Source organism: Phyllostomus discolor, chromosome 10 (assembly GCF_004126475.2).
Source record: "Phyllostomus discolor isolate MPI-MPIP mPhyDis1 chromosome 10, mPhyDis1.pri.v3, whole genome shotgun sequence".
NCBI lineage: Eukaryota > Metazoa > Chordata > Mammalia > Chiroptera > Phyllostomidae > Phyllostomus > Phyllostomus discolor.
This window is the reverse complement of record NC_040912.2, coordinates 15,566,821-15,588,895: the sequence shown is the minus strand read 5'-3', so window position 1 is coordinate 15,588,895 and position 22,075 is coordinate 15,566,821. Positions and strand designations below refer to the sequence as shown.

Genomic DNA, 22,075 nt, shown 5'->3' with positions numbered 1-22,075 from the left:
TAAATCTTTTACTTCCTCAGGGCAGCAATTATACAAGCTAGAGCCTTCCTTGTTGAAAATGTTAACCAAACTGCTCTCAAACTTTTAGGGTATGTCAGAGGGCAGCATCATAGAGTCACCAGAATTAGCTCCAGCTTAAAGAACGTCTTTGGGCCGTGTGACTTTTCAAATGACTAAATTACCATATTACGAAATGTCACCTACCTACGTGTTGGGGTTCTGCCTCCTCTGACTGTATTTTCACACACAAATGAAGTGCAGTTGATGTCCGTTCTGGTGTTCCCTAAGCGCCAACAGTAATAACCTGCAAACAAATCGTAGCTCCTCCCTGACGGGATCTAAAGGGAGGAGGCTGCCCTGGTGCAGAAGGCGGCTGAGGTGGCTGGCAGCACCCCTTGGCCACCTCCTGGGACAAGGAGGTGTCCTTTATAGGCATTAGCCAGCATCTCTGGAAGTTGTATGATATACTCTGGGACTTAAAAAAAATAGAAAGTACATACAGTCAGTGTGACCAAAAATGAAAAAGAAAGCAGCTCCATCTGTGTGTGTTCGTGACCTAAGGTTAAGAATGTCTTGGATGACATTTTGGAGAGACTCCCCGAAGAGTTCAACATGGCAGACATCACGCAAAAGCACCCCAACAGAACCCCCTACGTTCTGGTTTGCTTCCAAGAATGCGAGAGGATGAACGTGCTCCTTCGGGAAATCCGCATGTCACTCCAGCAGCTAGACCTCGGTTTGAAGGTGAGTAGAGGTGGGCTAGAGAAGGCTGCCCCACATCAGAAGATAGTCACTAGGTGGTCCTTCTTCTCCGTGCAAGGGGGAGCTGACGGTGTCACCTGCTGTGGAAGCCCTGCAGTCCGCCTTGAGCTATGACACGGTACCAGACACCTGGAGCAAACTGGCTTATCCATCCACCTACGGCCTGGCCAAATGGTAAGCTGCCGAGACCCGGCTCCCACCAGCCTTATCTGCCTCAGGGCTGGTTCATTGTCCTGAATTCTTCTTCAGCCCGTAGGAGCTATAAAGGCTGTGCTTTGTGACTGGACTTGTTAAGTGTGCAAACGACCACCCCTTTCATTTGTTTCCTTAGTTGGTTGCCTCAAAGGCAAAGGAATCAATTAAAGGTCAGGGTCAGAGCAAGATTCCATTTCTGCCTCTTACTTATTCGCTGTTTGATCTTGGACAAAGTACCTGACCTAATTTTGCATTTTATCATCTGAAAAATGTAGATAATAGAACTCTCTCACCGAGTTATTATCGCCACGGGAGGCAACTTGAATTTGCTCTCGTATCATTATCCACCTTCATTTTCTTTTTTTCCTATCTGTTTAAATAAAAAAGAATGTATTGGCTTACATGACTGGAAAACCCAAAGGTGGTTCCAGCTTCAGATTTGGCTTGATGCAAGAGTCTGTTTTCAGCACCTGGCCACTCTCCGTCTCTCCATTCTTGTTCTCCGTGTTTTTTTTGTTTTCTCAACTTGTTCAATTACAGTTCACATTCAATATTGTATCAGTTCCAAGCGTGCAGCATGCTCGTTAGACATTGCTGCTTTTCGCATCTCACCCTGGGCTCATCTGTTCTGGACCCCTGTTCTTTTGTTGCAGATGGTGGGGAGTACATGGGATTTTTTGTGTCTGCATTCTGTCACTGCACTCTCGCTCCTGACTAGTGGCTTACCTATATATAGGTGGCACTCTAGAATACGATCATTCCCGCTCAGAATTTGATTGTCATAGCTCCATTGTCTGCTGGCATTTATTACAGTTGATGAGTCTATTCTTAAATACACTTGTCATTTCTTCACACATCATTTTCTCTAGGAAGTTAAGGTTTTTCTCTTTATACTTGATGTCTGTTAATTTTACTACTGTATTTAGTTATGGACTTTTAAAAGTGTATCCTATTTGGTAGGGTATGATGTAATAAATTTGAGTCCAACTTCTACTTCCACTCTGAAAAATTCTTAGCCTTTGTCTCCAAAAATTGCCTTCCCTGCCCTCCTCATTTACCCGCCCAAACTCTCCTATTTTCTGTCTCTGTGTCTGTCTACTGTATTCTGGTTGATTTTGCCCATTCGGGGCAATCTTTATTATACTTTGTCTCCAGTCTACTATTTCTCCTCTTAGTTTTAACATGTCATTGTCCCAAGTCAATTTTAAGTTCCAGGCTGTTTCCATCTGGGCAGAGGGGAGACGACCCTGTCCTGGTTTCCTGTACTTATTACGGCTGTTCTGTTTCTTTCTCGTGAGTTTAAACTTACTCCTTCAGAGTCTTTTTTTCAGTCTCCTCTTTATTTTTATTTCCTAAATTACCAGCTTTCCCATTTGTTGGAGGTGCTGCTTTTTCTCACTGTATTATCAGTTCTTTATACTCGCCTGACAGTTTAGCTGCTTTTAAAAAAATTGACCCGTTCACCGCTGGAGGTTTTTGTAGGCATCGCTCTATTCTGAGCACATGGTTCTGTGGAGGAATCTGAGGCTGTCATTTTTTCTTTTCCTTTTATAAAAGGCTTCATGTTTTCTCCTGACTAGGGGAGTGTCTATCTTCACGGTTTAAGATATATCATCGTATTGAATATTCTGTTGCCCAATCTTCTTGAAACACAGGATGGCCTTGATTATACAGATTCAAATTCATAATTTAGGAACTCACCATGTTCTAGAATTGTATTAGTAAATACATGTTTTGTTTCAACTTTCATCTTTCACTATTTTTGCTTTTAAAAATTATTCTACCTTATGCTGCTTTGCTTTTTGCTTCTGTTGCTATCAGTATTTTTCCCACTTTTGAGATCTTCCAACTTAATTCCCTGTTTCTTAGTGCACTTCATTCTTTAAAAACTTGTTTGGCTGTAACGTTTACCCTCTGTGGCAACCTTTTGAGCTAGTCTCTTTCTATCCTTGCTTTCCTTTTTTTCTCTGTTGCCTTTCAGTTGCGTGTGCCCTATATCAGGGATTTGTGACATGGGGCGGGGCACAGGGCTATATTCTAAGCTGGCCCGACATTCCCTTCTGGTGGCCCAAGTGTGAACGGGACCTTTCGGAGTGCTCCCTCCTCCACAGCCCCGTCCCAGGCAGCCCTTCCCTGCAGGGCTGGAGGGCGGGGATGCACCCTCACCTGGCCCTGCTTCCTCTGCAGCTCCAACCCAAACCAGGTCCCAGAAAACGTCGGGGCTAGCCCGCAACGTCCCCACCCTGGAGAACTGCTTTACTGGCTTGTTTATTGGCCTATCCTCTCTGTGCTCCCTTTCTGCAGTTTTTCACATTCTTTAAACCTGCATTTCATGGTTTCATGGGTCTCCTGACGTTATCAAAGTGCGTTTTTCCTTCACCTCTGCGAGCCAGCTTCCTCCTAGTAAATTACAGATAGTCCCCACCTGTGCAGCTGAGCCGCAAGAACCCGTATGAAACAGCAGATCCCCAGACCACAGGCAGGCAGTGGATCAAGTCACTTGGCAGTTACTGCCTGCGGGAAGGCTGCTGTGGCACCTCCGGTCCAGGGTCAGTCTGGAAGGTTCCTAGAAGGCTGTTCCTCCAGGAACATGTCCCCACGAGCCCTGGGTAGACGTGCCTCCATGTTCCCTTTTGGCACTTGTGTAGGGTGCTCATACAGCACTGGAAGGATCGAAATAGTTGAATGGAGACAAATGTCCCATATTCCCCAGTGGTTCTTGTCTCTGATGCTTTAAGACAGGAAATCCCTACTGGGAAAAAACATCTAGCCCCTTAAAGGGACAGGCAACATTCTGAAAGTCATGTGCTAGTGATTTTACTGGTTGTCAGTGGAGGACCTTTCTAGAATCTACTTTACCTTATTGGGAAACCTGTCTTACTAAAGAGCAAGCTGGCTTCTTGCTGCCTTCTGTTCACCAGGTTTAATGACCTCCTCGTACGATGCCGGGAACTGGACACATGGACACAAGATCTTGCCCTCCCGGCTGTGGTATGGCTTTCCGGCCTCTTCAACCCCCAGTCCTTCTTAACCGGTAAGGCCTGCGCTCCCAGAACCACATTCCTAGCGGGAATCCTTTCACCTGGGGGCCCCGCCCCGCCCCGCCCCGCCCCGCTCCCTGGCTCAGAGAGAAGCCCTTGCAGAAAAGGAGTGGGAGAGACAGAGGAAGTAGCTCGGGGCAGGAGGCCTGGGTGCAGCCCAGTGAGGTGAGCTGAGGTGCGCTCCGGCAGATGTGTTCTGCCAAGGCCCCAGGGCCTCCCTCGCTGCAGCCATGCTGAAGCACCCACCGACGGTGCTGACCAGGTGGCCGTGGCCATCTGTCCCTGGAAACACTGCTTTCTGAAAGCTGTGAGATCGTCCCAAAGGCCTTAGTTTGCCAACCCTTGCTGTACTGCGGGTACCTGCAAATAACGCAGGCTCCGGAAACACCCTGCAGGACCGAAGCACACCTCCGCAGGTGCTCTGCTTCCTGGGAGCCTCATGTTCAGCTTGCTACCACTCCTGTCCCTTCTCCTCCCGAAGCAATCATGCAGACCATGGCTCGAAAAAACGAGTGGCCACTGGACAAAATGTGCTTGACGGTTGACGTGACCAAAAAAACCAAGGAGGAGTACGGCCACCCACCGCGGGAAGGCGCCTACCTGCACGGGCTCTTCATGGAAGGTGAGCCAGCCCGTGGAGCACCTGTGCGGTGGGTTAAGGGCCTTTCTTACTCAGGTTCAAGTTAGCGTTTGCCCTGTTTATTCTGTTTCTCAGCATTCAGTCACACGAATGGTTCTTTACCTCACTTCCTGCTTCTATTTTGAAATTTAGATGCCAGGATGTTTGTCTAATGTGGGCCAGATTTCATGGCATTTGGGGTGATGGCTGTCACTCAAATTTGTGCACGCATCTGATGATTAATTCAGCGTAGGTCTCAAGTGGTCCTGTGGTATTAATTTTGCTCTCAATATACTCAGTTCAAAATCTACTTTTTTCATTCTACTTTACTGCAAGATTTCCGCAAGCCTTTAAAGACACCAGTGCGCACTGTATACTCTCAAGGGGGCAGGATGGGGAGGAATATGCAAGGATTTCCAAATTTACGGGCCGTGTGCTTGTTCTGCAGGACATTCCTCTTATCCTAGTCTCTGCCAAGATGCTCTTTTTCACTGCAGAGCACGTGCCACAGGTTCAAGTGTTTAAAGACAGGCCAGGTGACGTGAATGAGGTACTTGAACTTGGTGTAAGGTATGGTACAGTGGGGAGAGCATGTGGTAAATTGTATGCCTCATTCTCTAGAAGCATTCAAACACTTGTTTAAGGCAGAGAAAACCAGTTTGCTTTAGCGTCTGGAGTATCATAGAATCTGTTTTCATCGGCTTTACTTTTTCGTAAGAATTTAGGTGTTGAGGATGGGAGCGATGGTCTGCTTGCCGCGTGTGCATGCACCTGGATGGCAGCAATCCTGACCCCTTCTCACACCTCAGCCCTGGGCCAGCGTGGCAAGGAAGCCAGACACACCGTCACGTGACAGAACTGGAACATTTATTGCCTGCAACAGTGACAAGATCGGTCCCCCCATGGCCCACCACAGCGACCCCCATGTTTCTGCTGCAGGTGCGAGATGGGACGCCCAGGCAGGCACCATCGTGGACGCCCGCCTCAAGGAGCTGACGTCGGCGATGCCTGTCGTCTTTGCCAGAGCCGTCCCCGTGGACAGACAGGAGACCAAGCACACCTACGAGTGCCCTGTGTACAGAACCAAGGCGAGGGGCCCCAACTACATCTGGACCTTCAGGTTGAGGAGCAGAGCGAAGACAGCCAAGTGGGTCCTGGCAGGCGTGGCTCTGCTGCTGGAGGCCTAGGCGACCGACCACCCTCGGCCAGGACGCAGTGAGGGTTTCCGTCGTGTCCCTGCGCCGCTCTCCTGCACATGAACTTACTCTACTGACAGGCATAAGACATCCCAGTTTCTGTACCTTTTAAGTAACTGTGCATTAATTTTTTTTAAACACCATCCTTAGAGAGGGGAAAAGAAAGAAGCCAAACCCAGTCAGAACATATTAATTTTTAAGTTTCCCCAGCACCCATCCCACCACACACACACACACGCACATGCACACGCACACAGAGCACCTGTCACATTTTCATCGAGGTTCCACTGAAAATACAACCTCGAAAATAATGGGGCTGGAAGTCTCCTGGTCAGTAAGTGGGATCTGAGCTCTTATGAGATACTAAACAGAATCTTTTTAAATTAAAAATTAGCTCTCACATTCTCTTAAAATCCAGAAGCGACCGTCCCCAAGCAGCAGGCGCTCCGAGGCCTCCAGTGTCAGAAACTGACAGTCCGCTTTTCGTTCATTCAAGTTTTAATACAAAATAAAACTCTAGAACACTCAAGTTCCGCGGTTAATTGCACTCTGTAATTTAGGGGAACATCTGTCAATTTCAATTTCCAATCACACGGAGCAGGTCGAAACCACGTGGTTTGAACTGAGGTCAGGATAAGGCAAGGGACAGGGGCAGTAACCCCGGTGAAACCGTGGCCTGGAGTTACTGCTTGGGAAGTGAAGTATCAAGGCAACGTCGACAGTTAAACGGTGTCAAAGGCAAGAGCTCCTCAGGCAGCGTTTTCTCAAACTTACCTGAACTTTAACTGTGCTTTTTAATCACCTGCAGACACTTAACAATTCAAACAGTCCTGCGTACACAGATTCCTCGAGGTGCTTAGCTGTCTTCCTGAGAAATCTTTGTAAGCACATAAACACTCTTTAAAACAAATAGTATTTAGATCTACTAAGAGTTTCTATATAAAAACACAACCATATAAAAAAATCTTAGGCACAAATGGTACGTAGGGCACATCTTGTGGGGAGTATGCGAGGCGAGCTGCCCGGTTCTTCTTCCTCTTAATTGTCTTCCACCAGCTGCTTCTGTAAGCTGGGGAGAGATGGGGCAGGTCAGCGTGGTGGGTAACGCATGGGAGGGACGGATAACAAAGCAGCGCTCTGGGCTCGGAAGCCCCTCAAGCACAAAACCCAGACTGGACCCTCTGGTGCTCTGCAGTCCTGACGCCTGTGCATTCCATACCAGACCCTGCGGGCAGGCCCCAGCTAAGACTTGCCTCATTCTGAAACTGTGCTTTTAGAGTGTGTTGGGGTCCCCAGTCCCATCTCCTTGTCCCCAGATGGAGGCAACCACACCCTAAACGTACACCCCCCTAATCTCTCATCTCTGCCCAGCAGGGTCAGGGCTGCTGCTGGCCTTCACGGCTTCCCCTCAGCCTGCCTTGGACACTCCGTTTCTATTTTTTCACACAATAAGGGGAACTGGACCCAGGCAGTCCCAGGTTGAAAACCCTGGCAAAGGAGGGAATTTTGTAGCCGGGCAAATATCTCTCCTGAGTCTTTCCAATGCAAAGAGTTACAGCAGAATGGGTGGCATTCACGGTGGCTGGTAAGAATCAGCGTGCAATGAGGCCACCGCTTCCTGCCTGGGGGGAGGGGGGTCTGCCTTGCCGGACCCGGGATCACAACCTCCTTTTGGAGTTGGGAGACTCACCTCTCCAGATACTCCTTCACGTTGTTATAGCCGTAAAACTTGGCCAGGTGAATGAGGATCCCCGTGGCACAGCGGCCATCGCGTCTCCTGCAGTAACTGCAATTGCAGATCCCACGGCAGGGAGGACAGATCCAGTTCTAGGAGAGGGAGGAAGCAGACACTCCCACGTTATCTGCGGGCTCCGGTCAAGGTCAAGCCTGGTTCAGCTCAGCAGACCACTCCGCCGGTCCTGAGTCACATGTCATCTCTTCCCTTGTACCACAGGGCGAAAGATGAGCCCCTCTCTCCTTCCTCTCACAGGTTTCAAAGAGGCCCCAGAAAGCTTGATCACCCAACACCACACACAGAGGACACTGAAAGATGTGGGTTTCACACAGGATCAACTAACCTGACAAGCAGACACCCATTCAAAATTCTGGAGCATTTCACAGTAGTATTGGAACCACAGAGGCCACAGAGCCAAGGAAGTTGGCCCTGGTTTCAGGAGAGGGTTTCCAAAAGAGGAGTGTGAACATGAGCTCTCCAACCCCCGTTTGTGTGAGTGTTGTTAAATCTCTGAACTGCAGTGGCAGTTTACAGTCACGTGCAAACTGGGGAAAACGTATCTACCCGTATGACTGCTGTGTAAGAAAGAGGTTAAGAGCACAGAATGCCCAGGTTCAAGGTCATAATCGATCCTACTCTCATTTGACAGAAGGAGCCCAGGCATAGGGAGGTCATATACCCACTTCATAAGGGTGAATGAGTTAACAACTGAAATAAAGCAAACTGCATTCACAGATGTGACGCCTCGGAGCAGTGCCAGGCACACACGAGGCACCCTGCACGGGGCCGCCGCTGGCCTGGCCCAGGTAAATCTTGCTGTTCAGGGAAGGCACCCAGGTGCACTGGGATGAACCAGACAACTGTAAGAAAGCTCGGCTGACCCTGGAAAACCCAATGCACTCTCGTCTCCTGTCCCATCCATTGGTGAGCGTGCTCCCTTTCCAGAAGGAAACCCTGCCCTTCATTTCTCCCAGTGTCTTAAGATACAGAAAGAGAGGAGGGGGTCGAAGGCTCTAGAGAGCTCTGCTGCTACTGGTCCCCGGGACCCAGGGAGCCCCGCCCGCAGGCTTCCCTTCCCCAGCACAACACGAACGCCCACACTGCTCCTACCGGGTCCAGCAGAGCCGCTCTCACGTCCTCCCCGTAGCGGTTCCGCAGGCATGGCCCACAGAACTGCCCCCGCACCCCTCCGCAGCTCTGGTTCCGACACACCGTCTTGGTGTCGATGGTCTTCTGCCGACACTGATGGCACGTGTTACCCTGTGGGGAGAAGGCTGGAGTGGCCCAACACGGATTTATAGGGCGATGGCCCCAAGGCCACACGCCGCCATGCACATTCCGAAGTGCACAAAGACACACCGCCCCTCTCTCAGAATCGGGCGTCACTGTGTCTCTGCTACAAGCCAGGGCACCCGCAGTAGCCTGTGTGCACGTTTAGTTCTGGGGCCAGAGCAGCATCTTAGGGCAGGTGAGGCTGAGCAGGGAGCCTGGAAGAAATGAAATGACCAGAGAGACGAGAGGGAATGCAGGAGGGTAACAAGTGACAGAGTGGCAATGAATCCCACGTAGCATCCCTCAGCTCCGATCTAGTTACTGGGAGTCTGGGTAGTCTCAGTATAAAAACCTCCAGGTTTTAAAAAGCTGACAATTAGCCCTGGCTGGTGTAGCTCAGTGGATTGAGTGCGGGCTGTGAACCAAAGCATCACAGGTTCAATTCCCAGTCAGGGCACATGCCTGGGCTGCAGGCCATGGCCCCAAGCAACCGCACATTGATGTTGCTCTCTTTCTCTCTCTTTCTCCCTCCCTTCCCTCTCTAAACATAAATAAATAAAATCTAAAAAAAATACACAATTTTATTTAAAAAAAATAAAAAGCTGACAACTAAAACCATTTAACACTACCTTAAGTGTGCATTATCTAAAAATGGTGCAAAACACCATAAAGCTTCCCTCTAAAGCACCATTTTAAAGAAATTTTAACCCATGCTCTAGCAACCAAATAATCTCTCAAACCTGTTTCTATGGTTACGTTAACCAAAAAGCCTATTGTTTTTTCAACATTTAAAGCATAAAAAGTACAGAAACATAACAACTATAAACAAACATGCTTTTCAAAACTGTGCCCCCACCCTGTTCACCAACACCAGGCAGCCCCCAGGGAAACCTCTGCCCCAGGGAACAGCCCTGCACCAAGCTGTCCCCACCCCCGACCCCGTTACAGCTGGCTCTCCGATCAGGGCCCACTCTGTGCCCGGGGAGGTGGCCCTGGGTGTGAGCCTGGACGTGGCTTAAAGACAATGCAGGACTGCAAGTCCCAGTGCTCTGGAGTCCCAGAAAGAATGCCCAGCGTGGGAGTCACCATCACACGGGACTTACCAGGACTTTGTCATAGATTTTGTCTCGAACTGTCAGGGCCACATTGCCCAGGTCCTCCTCGGTGATGTCCTCCACCGCCCGGAAAGGAGCGAGCCGGTGGCGCCGTTTCGTGCCCTGGCACCTCCCCTGCAAGAGCACACGGAGCAGACCCTGGTGTGAGATACTCGGAGCCGTTCAACGTGTTTTTATTTTAAACGGTCAGCCCTCCAGGACCGTGTGTGTTAACTCAGCTCCTCTTTTGCTTTCCCCAAATCACTCATTCCCCGAGTCATTCGCTGCGCCCCTGCCCCCCAGGGGCCAAGCTTCCTTCGTGGCAAAGGGACAGAACAGTACATGCGAAGCTCGAGCACCTACTGTGAACTCTGCGGACAGCACAGTGAACCACGAGGGACAGCCAAACCCACCCCCTCCGGGATGAAGACACTAGACATGTTTCGTTCCTAAAACAAGGGCTCGGAGGAATCACTGTACTTTCCCCGAAGCAAAACGAGAGGGCTGATGGAGCCGCTAACAGGCCTGTGCTGCTCCTTTGGAGATGCATCCAGACGACTGCTCTGGTCTTCAGGGGGTGTGGGGGCTCAGACAAAGGATTCCCCCCATGGCCTAGAGTTTAGACCAGGGCTGCTTCTCTAAGTGTGTGGTCTGAGGAGCACCAGAACCACCTGGGAATTTACAAAAACGCAAGCTCACAGCTGCTACAGATCTACCAAGGCAGCACCTCAGCCTCAGCACTTTCGACAGGCCCTGGGTGACTACAATGGCTGCTGGTGTCAGAGGACCAGAGGACCACTGGCTTAGACAGAGGGGTCCGAAAGTACCCCGCTGATTGTCTTCCGTCTTCTGAAACCGTAGAACTCGTCTGCAAACTTGCTGGTTGAGACAGTGAAGTTTTCCAGAGCGAACTTCTCCGGCGGCCGCGCACTCCGGGTGGGGTTCATGCGCCTGGTGATCTGCCCCTCGGAGAAGGCCCGCCTCGAGGTTTTCCTCTTCTGAAAGCGAGAGCAGAGACAGGTGCAGCGGAGTGCTTTCTGCAACACCAGCCACCTGGCAACCGAGCACGTCCATCGGGATGGGAACAAATAACGGGAAGGAGTGCCACTTACAGAAGCCGAGGTCGGGGTTCGCACTGGGAAGAAATCTGGCACTGAGTTCAATTCCGCCAATAACTGAGCAAGCTGAAGTTCAGAACAGAGAAAGGGTCGCACGTCAATATTCCCAAGTCTGGCTTATCCAACACCTGATCACCAGTCTTCAGTTCTGCAGCCACGAGACGCTTGACGAACACAGTTCAGGTCAGATCTCAACAGTGGTTCTAATTTTAACCTCACGGGGGAAGATTTTTATCTGCGCAGCTGACATCATCATTCACAAGAATGAAATCTATGCCCACTGCTTACGTACAAGGACACAACACAATACAAACTGTCCTGGAAGGACCAGGGCCTGGAGCGTTGGTCAGGTTGGAATTCTGACGGGGCTGCTAGTTAGTGTGAGCCTGGTTTGTGCGCCTGCGTCAAGTTCTACCACGTGCACAACAGAAAAGGCTCAACTAGACCAGGCTGACAGTTATTTAGAGCTCCAAAAAAATTAAGTTAAAATCGCGTCAATAATAATTCCTAAAAATATTTCCAAAAAAGCACCTAAGAACACCAAGTAACAGGCATTAATACGCCGATTGTGCATTTCCATGAGGATTCTTTTGAGCTTTAGATTTATACCAAGTACAGGGGTCACCCAAAGATCATGAAGAACAGAGTTCTTATTTTAAAGATGTAGACTGACACAGTGTTAAAATTTTCCCTGAGATGATAATAAGCAGAAGTGTGTTGTAGAATACATTTCACCAAAAAGCTAACTTTATATGTTCTTAGGTAACTTATTAGGCATATAAGATTGTACATACAGTAGCATTACCTCTAAAGGAAAACACACCAAAATGCTGAAAGCGATTATGAGTGGCGGCAGCATTTTAAAAAACTCTGTGTGCACAAAACCATGACGCTACCAGCAGTTACTGACCACATGCAGATATAATGTGCACCGAGCGGATTTCACCTCGTTCCACTCATTAATCTGGTGAAGACACTCGGGCTCAGTTTGCTTTAATGCCTAGCCCTCTTCACTCCGTCAGACAGCGTCTGGAAACCATGGTGGGTCACCCCAGGGACAGGGCTCTGGGCTGAGACGCCTGGCTGGCCTGCCCACTGCACCATGGGCTTCCCAGCGTCTCATGTCCAGCTTCCTTCTGCTGGGACCAGGCCAGTGGGCCAGGACTGGCTGATGGCACAGAGCAGGGGGCTGAAAAATGGTGCTGGGCATCTCCCTCTGAGTTTCCAACTCAGGGCTCTCGGGTGATCACTGCTTGGGGTTCAGAAAGAGAGACAGCACACACAGCACCCAGACCACACTATCCAACAGAAGCCAGAGCGGCAGCCGCCATGGAGCACGTGCGGCCCAAGCTCCGCCGCCACCACCGGCTGCCAGACGCCCCCTCGGGCCTTACCATGGCCTTGTTCTCCTTGATGTTCATGGCCCTTCTCAGCAGCGCATCTGAGCTCTCCTGGCCCTCGTCCTCACACTCGGAGGCAGAATCTTCCCTTTCCTCCCCTTCTTCGTAACTTCTTTTTCTCCCAATAATGTTTTTTTTTATTGTCCGGGAGGTGTGAGCTAGAAAACAGCGGCTCAGAAGAATCGTTTTTATCAGATTTTTTGGCCAATTTCTTGGTGGGGAATTGCAAGGCCACTCGAAGACCAACACTGCTTCTTCTAGGCCTGCTTCTTCTAGGCGTAGCCTTTTCTTCTTCTTTATCATCTTCCTCCTCCTCACTCACTACCAATGCCTTACCATCATCACTCAAATCGGACTCCTCGAGCTAACAAAAACAAGAAAAAATGAAGATGTTGTCTTACAGCAGACTTTCAAAGAGGCTTACTTAAAACCACGCTGACGTTATTTGAGGAAAAGAATAAACAGCTGAAAGCTTCCCCTTCTCACCAGTTCCCCTGACTTCCCAGTTCAATGCTCAAAAGGAGCTTGTCGATGGATAAACCAAAGGGCGGGCACGTGCGCCCTGCCCCCACTGAGCTGCGCCTCAGTTTGGTTTGGGGTAAGGACTCCCCCCCTCCCCCCAGCCCCGCAGCCTACAGCTCAGACCAGGGGCTTCTCCTGCAGTGCCGTCCCAGAAGCACCCGCACCGCCTGGGAACTCGGTACAAAATGCACATCCTCAGCCCCTGGCAGACTGGGTTCCATTCAGAGCACTGGGCTGGAGCAAAGCACTGCAAACTGGGCTCCAGCGCAGTGGAACAGCCACACGGGCACAACTGGAAGCCACATAACATGGGGCACAGCCCAAGACAGGGGTGTGCGTGCCCTGAGAGTCATCTTCAGGTACAAACAGGAGGGCTAAGGGAAGACAGAAATACCGACTGCTCTGCACTGACTAGCAGGGACAGGGCTCAGAGAGAAAAGGGCAGGCAGTGGACCTGCTACTGGGATCAGTGGGAGAACCTCATCGCCAGGACACACGTGTCCTCAAGCCCTTCTGTGACTGCAGAGCCACGGGGTGAGCGCCGGGGGGGGGGGGGGGGGGGGGGGGGGGGGGGGAGGGGCGGGGGCGGGGGGAATCAAGGGAGACAGCGCTGCAGGTCGCTGTGGAACGCCCATTCAGTCAGCTCAAGAAGCTCTCCTCCCAGTTTCCGAGCTCCACGCGGCACAGGTCTCCGGCACTGAAACAAGCCTCCGTTCTACCCAGGAATGCAATACGGACGGAAGGCAATGGCAGGGTGACACTACCCAGGTGACATCTCAGTTGCAAAGGGACCACTAACAATAACAGAAAGAGGCTTAAATACTGAGATCAAGGACATCTCCTAGGCATCCTTCCTGGATGAGTTTGGGGACCTCCACCAGGGACTCGGGCGATGGGGCCACTGGGAAGAGAGCAGCAGGTGGCCCCATGACGGGCCTGGGACCCACTTACACGCCTCTGCTCCCTCCTCGGTGACCACCCCCAAATTCCAGCTGGACCCCAGGCAAAATAAGGCAGAGGAAGAAAAAATGCAGAAACTGCCATACCCTGGTGGATGTTATCAATCCACAAGCCAAGTAAAGAAATAAACTATACTAATTTCTCTCTCTATATTTTTAACACCCTGAACTTCCTACATTAAATAGCTTTGGAACGGAAAACAGGAGGCTGCCAAGGAATCCCATTTTAGGAAACACTGTTGGAGAAACGCAGAGGAACTGTCCCCCAGATTGGCTTTACTTATCATCATCATCATCATCATCATCATCATCTAACCCACTTCTTTTCACCAAGGAGGCAGAGCAGCCTGCTACAAAGCATGTAAAGAGTAAGCTGCAAAAATACCAGCAGACACTCGGCCCTGAGGGGAAGAACACTGGGACCAGAAGGCTGGGTGCAGAGGAAACAAAGCTTGTTTTCTCAACAAATTTTGCAGGTGGCCCTGCCCTGAGCTATGAGTTCGTTACGTCAGAGTCAACATAACATGTCCCAGTTCATAACCCAAGTATATAGTCTTGGCGAGTAATTGACTTGGCTGTGCTGGAAACACGAATTCTTTGCATAGCCAGGTATCACTTAACTACAGAAGAGAAGTCAAGTCACTGAAGAGCAGATGATACCGGCTGGGGTTTGGAAGGGTCTCGGGGTCTTGCTGGCCAGCACACACGACCACCAGGCACATGGCTTGTTTAAAGAAAGCCCCGGCAGGGCCCCCAGGCTGGCACAGCGCTGTGCTGCTTGTCATGGAAAAAAACACCGCCATCCAACTAGGCAGCCTACCGTCGGCACTTTCAGGCCTTAAATCCCCAGGAAAAGGCGAGGGACACAGAGGGCCTACGAGTCACAGCCCATTTAAACGTCTACGCAGGTCCCACGTCACAAGTGGCTCCTTGGGAGCTTCTGACCACGAAGAGGCTTCACTCTGTCCTTTCTCTTGACATAGAGGAAGGAAGTGGTACACTGACTTTGGGGACCAATGTATGCTATTTTGCACTTAGCAGAAAGAACACTTTTATGCCTAAAAAAATTAAAAACCCAAAGGCTGTTCTTTAAAACAGTCAGCCTGAAGTTCAAAACCAGTTAGCAGCAAACTGGCCTAAATAACAGGAGCGAGCAAGCAACCCACGGGCCAGGCTCCTCACCGCGAGCAGAGAGGACCGACTTCCCCCAGGAATCGGGCAGCCCCGGGTCCTCCTCCTCATTAGAAAGCACATCACACTCCCGACCGAGAACGTACAGGGACAGTCCAGGACTGCACCGCAGCCAAGGCTTTGCCTAATTGACCACAAACCCAAGAACATTGCTTCACACGACGAAATGACTTCAAAGTCTTGTTACTCCCAGACAGACCTTCCTCCTTTCAGATGAAAGAGGTCCAAGTCTTTGAGCCCTGACTGGTGTGGCTCAGCTGGCTGCGCATCATCCTACAGGGCGAGGCGTAGCCCGCTGGAGTTCAGGTTAGAGCACACGCCTGGGTTGTGGGTTCAGTCCCCGGTCAGGGCACACACAGGAGGCAACCAACTGATGTTTCCCTCCCTCTTTCTCCCTCCCTTCCTCTCTCTCAAAATGAATAAATAAAAAAAGAATGTCTTTGATAAGGACAAGGAGGGACACCTGGCACCTGGGACACATCCTCCAAAAAACTCTAGAGCAGGGGTATCAAACTCATTTTCACCGGGAGCCACATCAGCCTTGCAGTCGCCTTCAAAGGGCCAAATGTAATTTCAACTCCTTAACCATTAAGGAGTAGTTACATTTATAGAGTCCTGAAATTATTTCGGCCCTTTGAAGGCAACCATGAGGCTGATGTGGCCCCCGGGGAAAATGAGTTGACACTTCTGCTCTAGAGGCACCAAGGGAAGACAACTGGATTCTTTCTAAGAGAATATGGACTTCTGACTAATGGTATTCTACTGACCTTAGAATAGCAATTTTTGAGCCCTAGCTGGTGTGGCTCAGTGGACTGAGCACCAGCCTGAGAACCAAAGGGTTGCAGGTTCGATTCCCAGTCAGGACACATTCCTGAGTTGTGAGCCAGGTCCCCAGGAGGGCGGGACCCAAGAGGCAACCATGCATTGAGTTTCTCTCCCTCTCTTTCTCCCTCCCTTCCTCACTCTCTACAAATAAATAAATAAAATCTTAAAAAAAAATTTTTTTGTCTTTTGTTAACTGTCTTGTAAGATAAACATGTAAGGAAAAGTAACATCTCTTCACTTGTGAGGTGACTTCTCACAAGTAAAACTACAATTCAGGGACAGGACTAAAACAGTACAACCCACACTCCCCTGTGTTGATAATTATTACCTTTACTTCTGAGACACTGTTTACATTCAGATCGCTCTGTGTAAATCCCTCAAAATCCTCCGAGTCAGTGTCCTCCACAAAAATTCTTCTTAGCTCTTCTGTGAAGTACTTGGAACGGAAGTGCACACCCTGCTAAATCAGACACACACACACACACGTCACAGAGCGAGAAAGAAGAACACAGGTTACCAGGGTTTCCAGGCAGCGGGGGGCTGTGGCTGGATGAGTCTCGAGTTTGTTTCAGACGATGGAAACATTCTGGGAAAGGACAACGGTGACAGCTGCCCGACGCCGTGAATATACTTAATGCCACTTAGCGTCTTGCTGGCAGGAAACCGGGAACTTGTCTACACTTAAAAATGACTACAATGGTACATTTTATGCTATGTGTATTGTACCACAATGAACATACACATAACATCACATTTTCCATAGCTTACAGAAATTCAGGCCTGCAAATGGAACGATTTCAAAAACTCAATGTCCGCAGCGTCAATCAGCCTCTTGTCTGACCCGTGAACGCTGACAGAATTCAGCTGCTCGCGCCAGGGCTGCCCCTCAGGAATGTCTGCCTCCGCACTGGGCCCAGGGGCCACGGGAAGGGACGGGAAGATGTGAGGGGAACCCTGGCTCCCACCCACGCTCCCCTTGCTAATGACCACCCAGAGCCCTTCTCCTCCAAGTCACTGAGCATGTCTCTCTCTCTCTCTTTCAAACTTGATTGATTGATTTTTGGAGGAAGAGAGAGCGGACCATCACTCTGTTGTTCCACTCGTCTGTGCCTTCACAGGCGGACTCTTGGGTGAGCCCTGACTGGGGACGGACCCCGCCACCTTGGTGTATCAGGGATGACGTTCTCACCGACTGAGCTACCAGCCAGGGCCAGGCATGCCTCCCTTTCACAGACCGCAGGCTTCTCTGTAGGAAAGAAAGGGCCGAAGGGCTTCACACTCCCCTGCCCGCCCTCCTGCCCACCACTGAGCTGACTGCAGGGGCCGCCCCACAAACTGCCTGGGGGGCCTGGGGGCTGCTCCAGCCCAGCAGAGTCCCCGCGTGGTGAGAGGCCACAACCGCCGACAGGCAGCACGTGAGCAGAAGAAAACACGTTGTACGACTGACTCTTAAAAACAGGGGACTTCTTCTTCCTTTTGAACTAATAAAAAGAAGGAAACTGGGTCTTCTAATTGGCATGCCTGAGAAAGAGGAGAGGAAAAGGCAAGCCCTAAAGTTTAGGGAGGAGACCCACCAGACAGCCTCCTCCAAGCCAGCAGCCTGCCTGGAGCCCGTGCTCCCCACCCCCCCACCCACCCGAGGCAGCCAGGACCCCTCACCATGCCGCCTCCCACCAGAGAAACCTCACCTCCCCCATGCCTTTCCCCGACTTTAATTATACACTTCAGGCTCCTATCATCTCTGGAGAAAAACAGATGTAACAGACGAGTGGAGAAGAAACTTACAGGGCATAGAGAAGAATGGTCTATAGCCAGCACTTTTTAAAGCTTAAAACATCCCTACTTCTGAAGTAAGTACCACGGGTAATCAGAGTGAGTGTGCTCAGAGCTGATAGCTGGGGTGCAGCTGCTTGCAAACACACACACACATGCACACACACAGAGGAAGTTTCTTCAGAGTGAAATTCAAATTGTGTTTGAGGGAGACCAAAGTCGGCATTGCTACACATGCTGAGTACAAGTTCGTGCAGCCTCTCCCGGCCGGTGCAAGTAGAGCTGCGTGTGCAGGGTCGGCAAGGGGAAGCAGTTACGAGGATTTATGATTAAGGAAGAAAGGTGCCCAGCTGGCGCCCGAGGAAACCCACCACGGACCTGCCACCTCCCCCCGGGGCAGGAAACATCTGGTTCCTAGAGGCCAGGCCAGTCCCTGCAGGCTGTTTTGGGGAACGGGGTCAGGGGCAAGTTTCATTACACACCCCTAGTGACTGCCTCAGACCTGCAGAGAAGCATCAGGCTGCACTGAGGCAAGCTCCCCACTTCCGGTCCTCCAGCAGAGCAGTTGCTATCCTTTGAGCTGGCCTAACCGGGCAGCAGGCGGTCCAGGAGAAACCCGCATCTGTGATGACCGAGTTCTGGTAGAGAGAAACCACTCTGCCACATCTCTAAGCCAAGGCCTGTGCTTTCCTTCCCCTGACCCGACAGGGTGTAAGGAGTGTTTTTAACATGCTCTGTATGAAGCACATGCACACTGCACCCAGCCCTTTAGGCATTATAGGTCACCACCCCTCGTGGCTCTCGACGCTCCGGGATCCATCTGTTATTTTTTAAAATCAGTACGAAGCAGAATGTTAGGAGCCCTGGTCACCATGACCAAGGCCATAAGCAAGTAACTGTTAAGAACAGGAGCTAACAGAGCGGCTGCCTTTTTATTTTGAAGCCCAGGTGACATGAAATAGACAGGAAAGTGATGGCGGGCTGAACAAAGCAGATAAGCATCCCACGTCAATTGCACACCTGTTTGCACCCCACAGGTGCTCACTCACAACGGGTGCTAGATACACAAAACAGGAGGGGAGGGGAGACAAGCAGTCCCAGCCAGTGAAGCAGGAAGCACCACTCAAGAACGGGGTCCCTTCCATCACGGAGCCTGTCATTTAGTTGGGGAGCCAGACAGGTCCCAAGTAACCGTGGTGAAGGTCAGTGTTAGAAGAAAGACACAAGCACAATGGCACTCAGAACGAAAGAAAATCCAGTAAGGCTTCCTGGAAGCTGTGGCATGTGAACTGGATCAGAACTGGAGTAGAGCAAGCACACAGGCAGAACGGATAGCACAGACAGACCGGTATACACACAAGGGCAGAACAGCATGTAAGGTGGGAAGCGATGCAGCTTCTGATCTACTGAGGCACTGCCGGCAGGAAAGAGAGCACTGGGAGGTAGCTGAGAGGGTGAGAAGTAGCACTGCTAGACCCTGAGCGAGTTATTCCCCTCCCTGAGCGCCAATTTCATCACCTGTAAAATGAGGATAACGTAGCACCCACACCTCCCAGGTAGGCACATGAATTAAGTGCAATCCGTATGAAAAGCATATTGTCATAGGCCATCTAAGACAGGCACGCGGGGCCCACGAGTGCACCGAGGCATGCTGAGGATGGGGAGGGGGCCAGGCTTGACCACACAGAAGTAGCAGCCATCACAGCAGCCAAGGCAGCTGCTTGGCTTCTTTAGGCCTCCTGAATGCTCAGCACTTTACCCACACCCTCACGTGGGTCCAACAGGCTCAACTCTCCCTCGTTGCCCGGCCACACTCAAGTGGAGAGACGGGTGATTTCTGAGGAAGGGAGGACTGTGACCACAGCCCGGTTTCACGGCTGAGCTAAGGGCTTCAAGGAAGAGAAGGGAAGGAATGGAGGCGAAAAGACTCACCAACTCCGGAAGGCAGTCAGGGAGCTGAGGGAGCAGGAGGAAGGTCAAGGACACCAAAGTTGGAGACAACAAAGGGGGAGCCAGACAGACAACCAGGGGAGGGAAACGGGCGAGTTTCAGCTCGGCCCAGCGGGCAGTCAGGAATGCATCTGGGGTGGAGGGAGGAGCCAAGCCTTGGAACAGGGAGGTAACAGCTGAAAGCCAGCCAGTCACTGAGATCGCTAAGTGAGAAGGTCTGAAGACAAAACCCCGGACAGCATCCACATACGGGGACAGGAAAGAGGAAAGATGACAACCAGGAACAAACGGTGTACCCCAGAGGAAGAGGACCAGGGGGGCGGAAGCAGGCGGCTGGTGGGGGTGAATGCAGTGGCGACACTAAGTAAGGTAAGGACCACAGAGGGGGGCTCCCATGTCCTGGAAAAACACAGCCCCACCGAGGCCAGAGCTACACAGCCAGCCGAGCCATCAAGCTGGCACTGCCCTCAGACATAAGTAGCTTCCTTCCTGCACTTGCCCAGTGGACACAGGGTGGGTTTAATTTACGGCCTTTTAAGAGGGACCATGGTCGAGGGAGAACGAAGACTTTTGAGTGCGAGATATCTCAGTGGGCCATGCTAAGGCACAATGTAAACCCCCAGGAGTCTGACTCTCAGAAAACTGTAACTCGTGTGTGCCACAAAGTAATTATGGAAGAAAAAATGCTCCTCCCAGCCATTCCACAAGGGAAATGCAGAAAGAACCACGCTGCAGGAGCAAAGATCCAACTGTCCTGCAGTAATTGCACATTTCAGCACTGCGCTGCGTGGCATGGGCTACAGCTGTGAGGGCCAGCCTCACCCCCCTACACACACCCCGGCTGTGTGCAAGTCTCTGAATATAGCCCCATCACAGGCAGCAGTCCCGAGGCTGCACAGAGAAAGGATCTGATCATGCGAGATCCCCTGTATTAAAAAAACAAAATGATTGTACGTAAGGATTTAAACAGCAAAAGTGAGCTAGGTACTCTCATCAGTTTCTCGAAACACGAAGGCATAACGCTTATAAAATAAAATGCTCCACAATTAACGAACACCGCCAATCTTAGACCACGCGGTGTAGAGGAAAGAGTATCTGACCCCAGGCCCAGGCTTCCGGACGGACACGAGGGCATTGTACCTGCTTCCCCGACTCCAGGGAGCCGAAACTATTGCGGCTCTCCTCCGATGGGCGCGTTCCCACGGGAACATCATCTCGGAAGCCGACGAAGTCTTCGTCGTCACTAGGGGCGTTGAAGATGTCAGACACTTCTTTAGAGATCTGTTTGGGATTTAAAACAGAAGGAGCATAATCACTTAGGGAACTTTTCTAAAGAGGAGTAGGAATTACCATCTCGTAACTTGGTCACTCTGCCTGGGCTGTCCCATGGACCCCAGTCAGGAACCCTGAGCGGAATGTGCATCGGCGCAGATCTCAGGCAACACGGAGGGCGGATGGGAATAAGACTCTTCGAACTCTAGAGACATACCCAGCATATGGAGAATGTGAAGACCATGCCTAGATAGACAGAAGCCATTTCTGATCTCGACAAAACGAGAGAAAAGTAGGCACCTGTCTCTCTGAGAAACCAATGCTCTATTTTCTCCGCCAGGGGATGTGCCTTTAAATGGCATCCACGGAAAAAGGCCTCCGTGAGATCCCACTGCCTCCTCCTCTCTCAGTTCCCACCTCCCAGTCTTCATTCTTCTGTCCCTTCTCATGTGCTGACTCAGATGTGAAGACGCGTACCATGAAATGGCTTTCCTCCTTCCCTATATTCAGCCTACTGCATAAGGAGGCAAAAAATGGCAGGTTGCCCTTATTCGTTAGTAGTGTTTTAAAAAACATGATTAGACTTCCGGCAAGATGGAGGAATAGGTGGTCGCACTGTACCTCCTCGTACAACCAAGATTAGAAAACCAATAATTTACAACAATAATTTACTATCAGAATAACACCCAGATCCGGCAGAGGATTTATCTGAATGGAAGTCGGGCAGCCAAGAAGCTGAAGTAGACGCGTTCATCCGGACTGGTAGGAGAAGACGAGCCCGGCGGGCGCGGGGCTGGCTCGGGTCGGCGGCGCGCGGAGGTCGGGGGAAGGTTTGGCGCGAACTCGGCGCAAAAGCCATCCGGGGGCACAAGAAGGCAGCGGTGATCCCTGAGTACCAAGCTGCGGCTGGCAGACCCAGAGGGGCAGCGATTGTGGACCAGGGCAGAGCTCGCGGCCCGGAAGCCCAGACAAGGGTCTGAGCCCAGGGGAACGGAACTACCGCCATTGTTTTCTCCCGTCCCCACTCCCGCCCCACCCCCACATATAACGTCACAATCTAGCGACCGGGGTGCCCAGCCCCGGTGAGCACCTAAGGCTCCGCCCCCCACCGTAACAAGAGCAACCAGACCGAAAAAAAAAAAAAAAAAAAA

At 51.0% G+C, this 22,075-nt stretch overlaps 2 protein-coding genes across 4 annotated transcripts in view; one reads left to right on the top strand and one right to left on the bottom strand.

The window, feature by feature from the left end:
* DNAH11 (dynein axonemal heavy chain 11) overlaps positions 1–5,827 on the top strand; it is a 256,071-nt gene extending 250,244 nt beyond the window's left edge. For all 3 annotated transcript variants that reach the window (XM_036010519.1, XM_036010518.1, XM_036010520.1), the window contains 5 exons: positions 562–744; positions 821–936; positions 3,879–3,991; positions 4,480–4,620; positions 5,557–5,827. In XM_036010519.1, coding sequence (XP_035866412.1) covers positions 562–744; positions 821–936; positions 3,879–3,991; positions 4,480–4,620; positions 5,557–5,804 — 801 coding nt within the window. In that variant the 3' untranslated portion in view covers positions 5,805–5,827. The remainder of the gene's footprint in view (positions 1–561; positions 745–820; positions 937–3,878; positions 3,992–4,479; positions 4,621–5,556) is intronic.
* Positions 5,463–22,075, bottom strand: part of CDCA7L (cell division cycle associated 7 like) — a 34,567-nt gene continuing 17,954 nt past the window's right edge. Inside the window, 10 exon segments of the mRNA XM_036010521.1 lie at positions 5,463–6,882; positions 7,504–7,640; positions 8,659–8,808; positions 9,924–10,049; positions 10,742–10,912; positions 11,027–11,098; positions 12,427–12,570; positions 12,572–12,796; positions 16,258–16,389; positions 20,793–20,933. Of these exon segments, the coding sequence (XP_035866414.1) occupies positions 6,852–6,882; positions 7,504–7,640; positions 8,659–8,808; positions 9,924–10,049; positions 10,742–10,912; positions 11,027–11,098; positions 12,427–12,570; positions 12,572–12,796; positions 16,258–16,389; positions 20,793–20,933 (1,329 nt within the window). The 3' untranslated portion in view covers positions 5,463–6,851.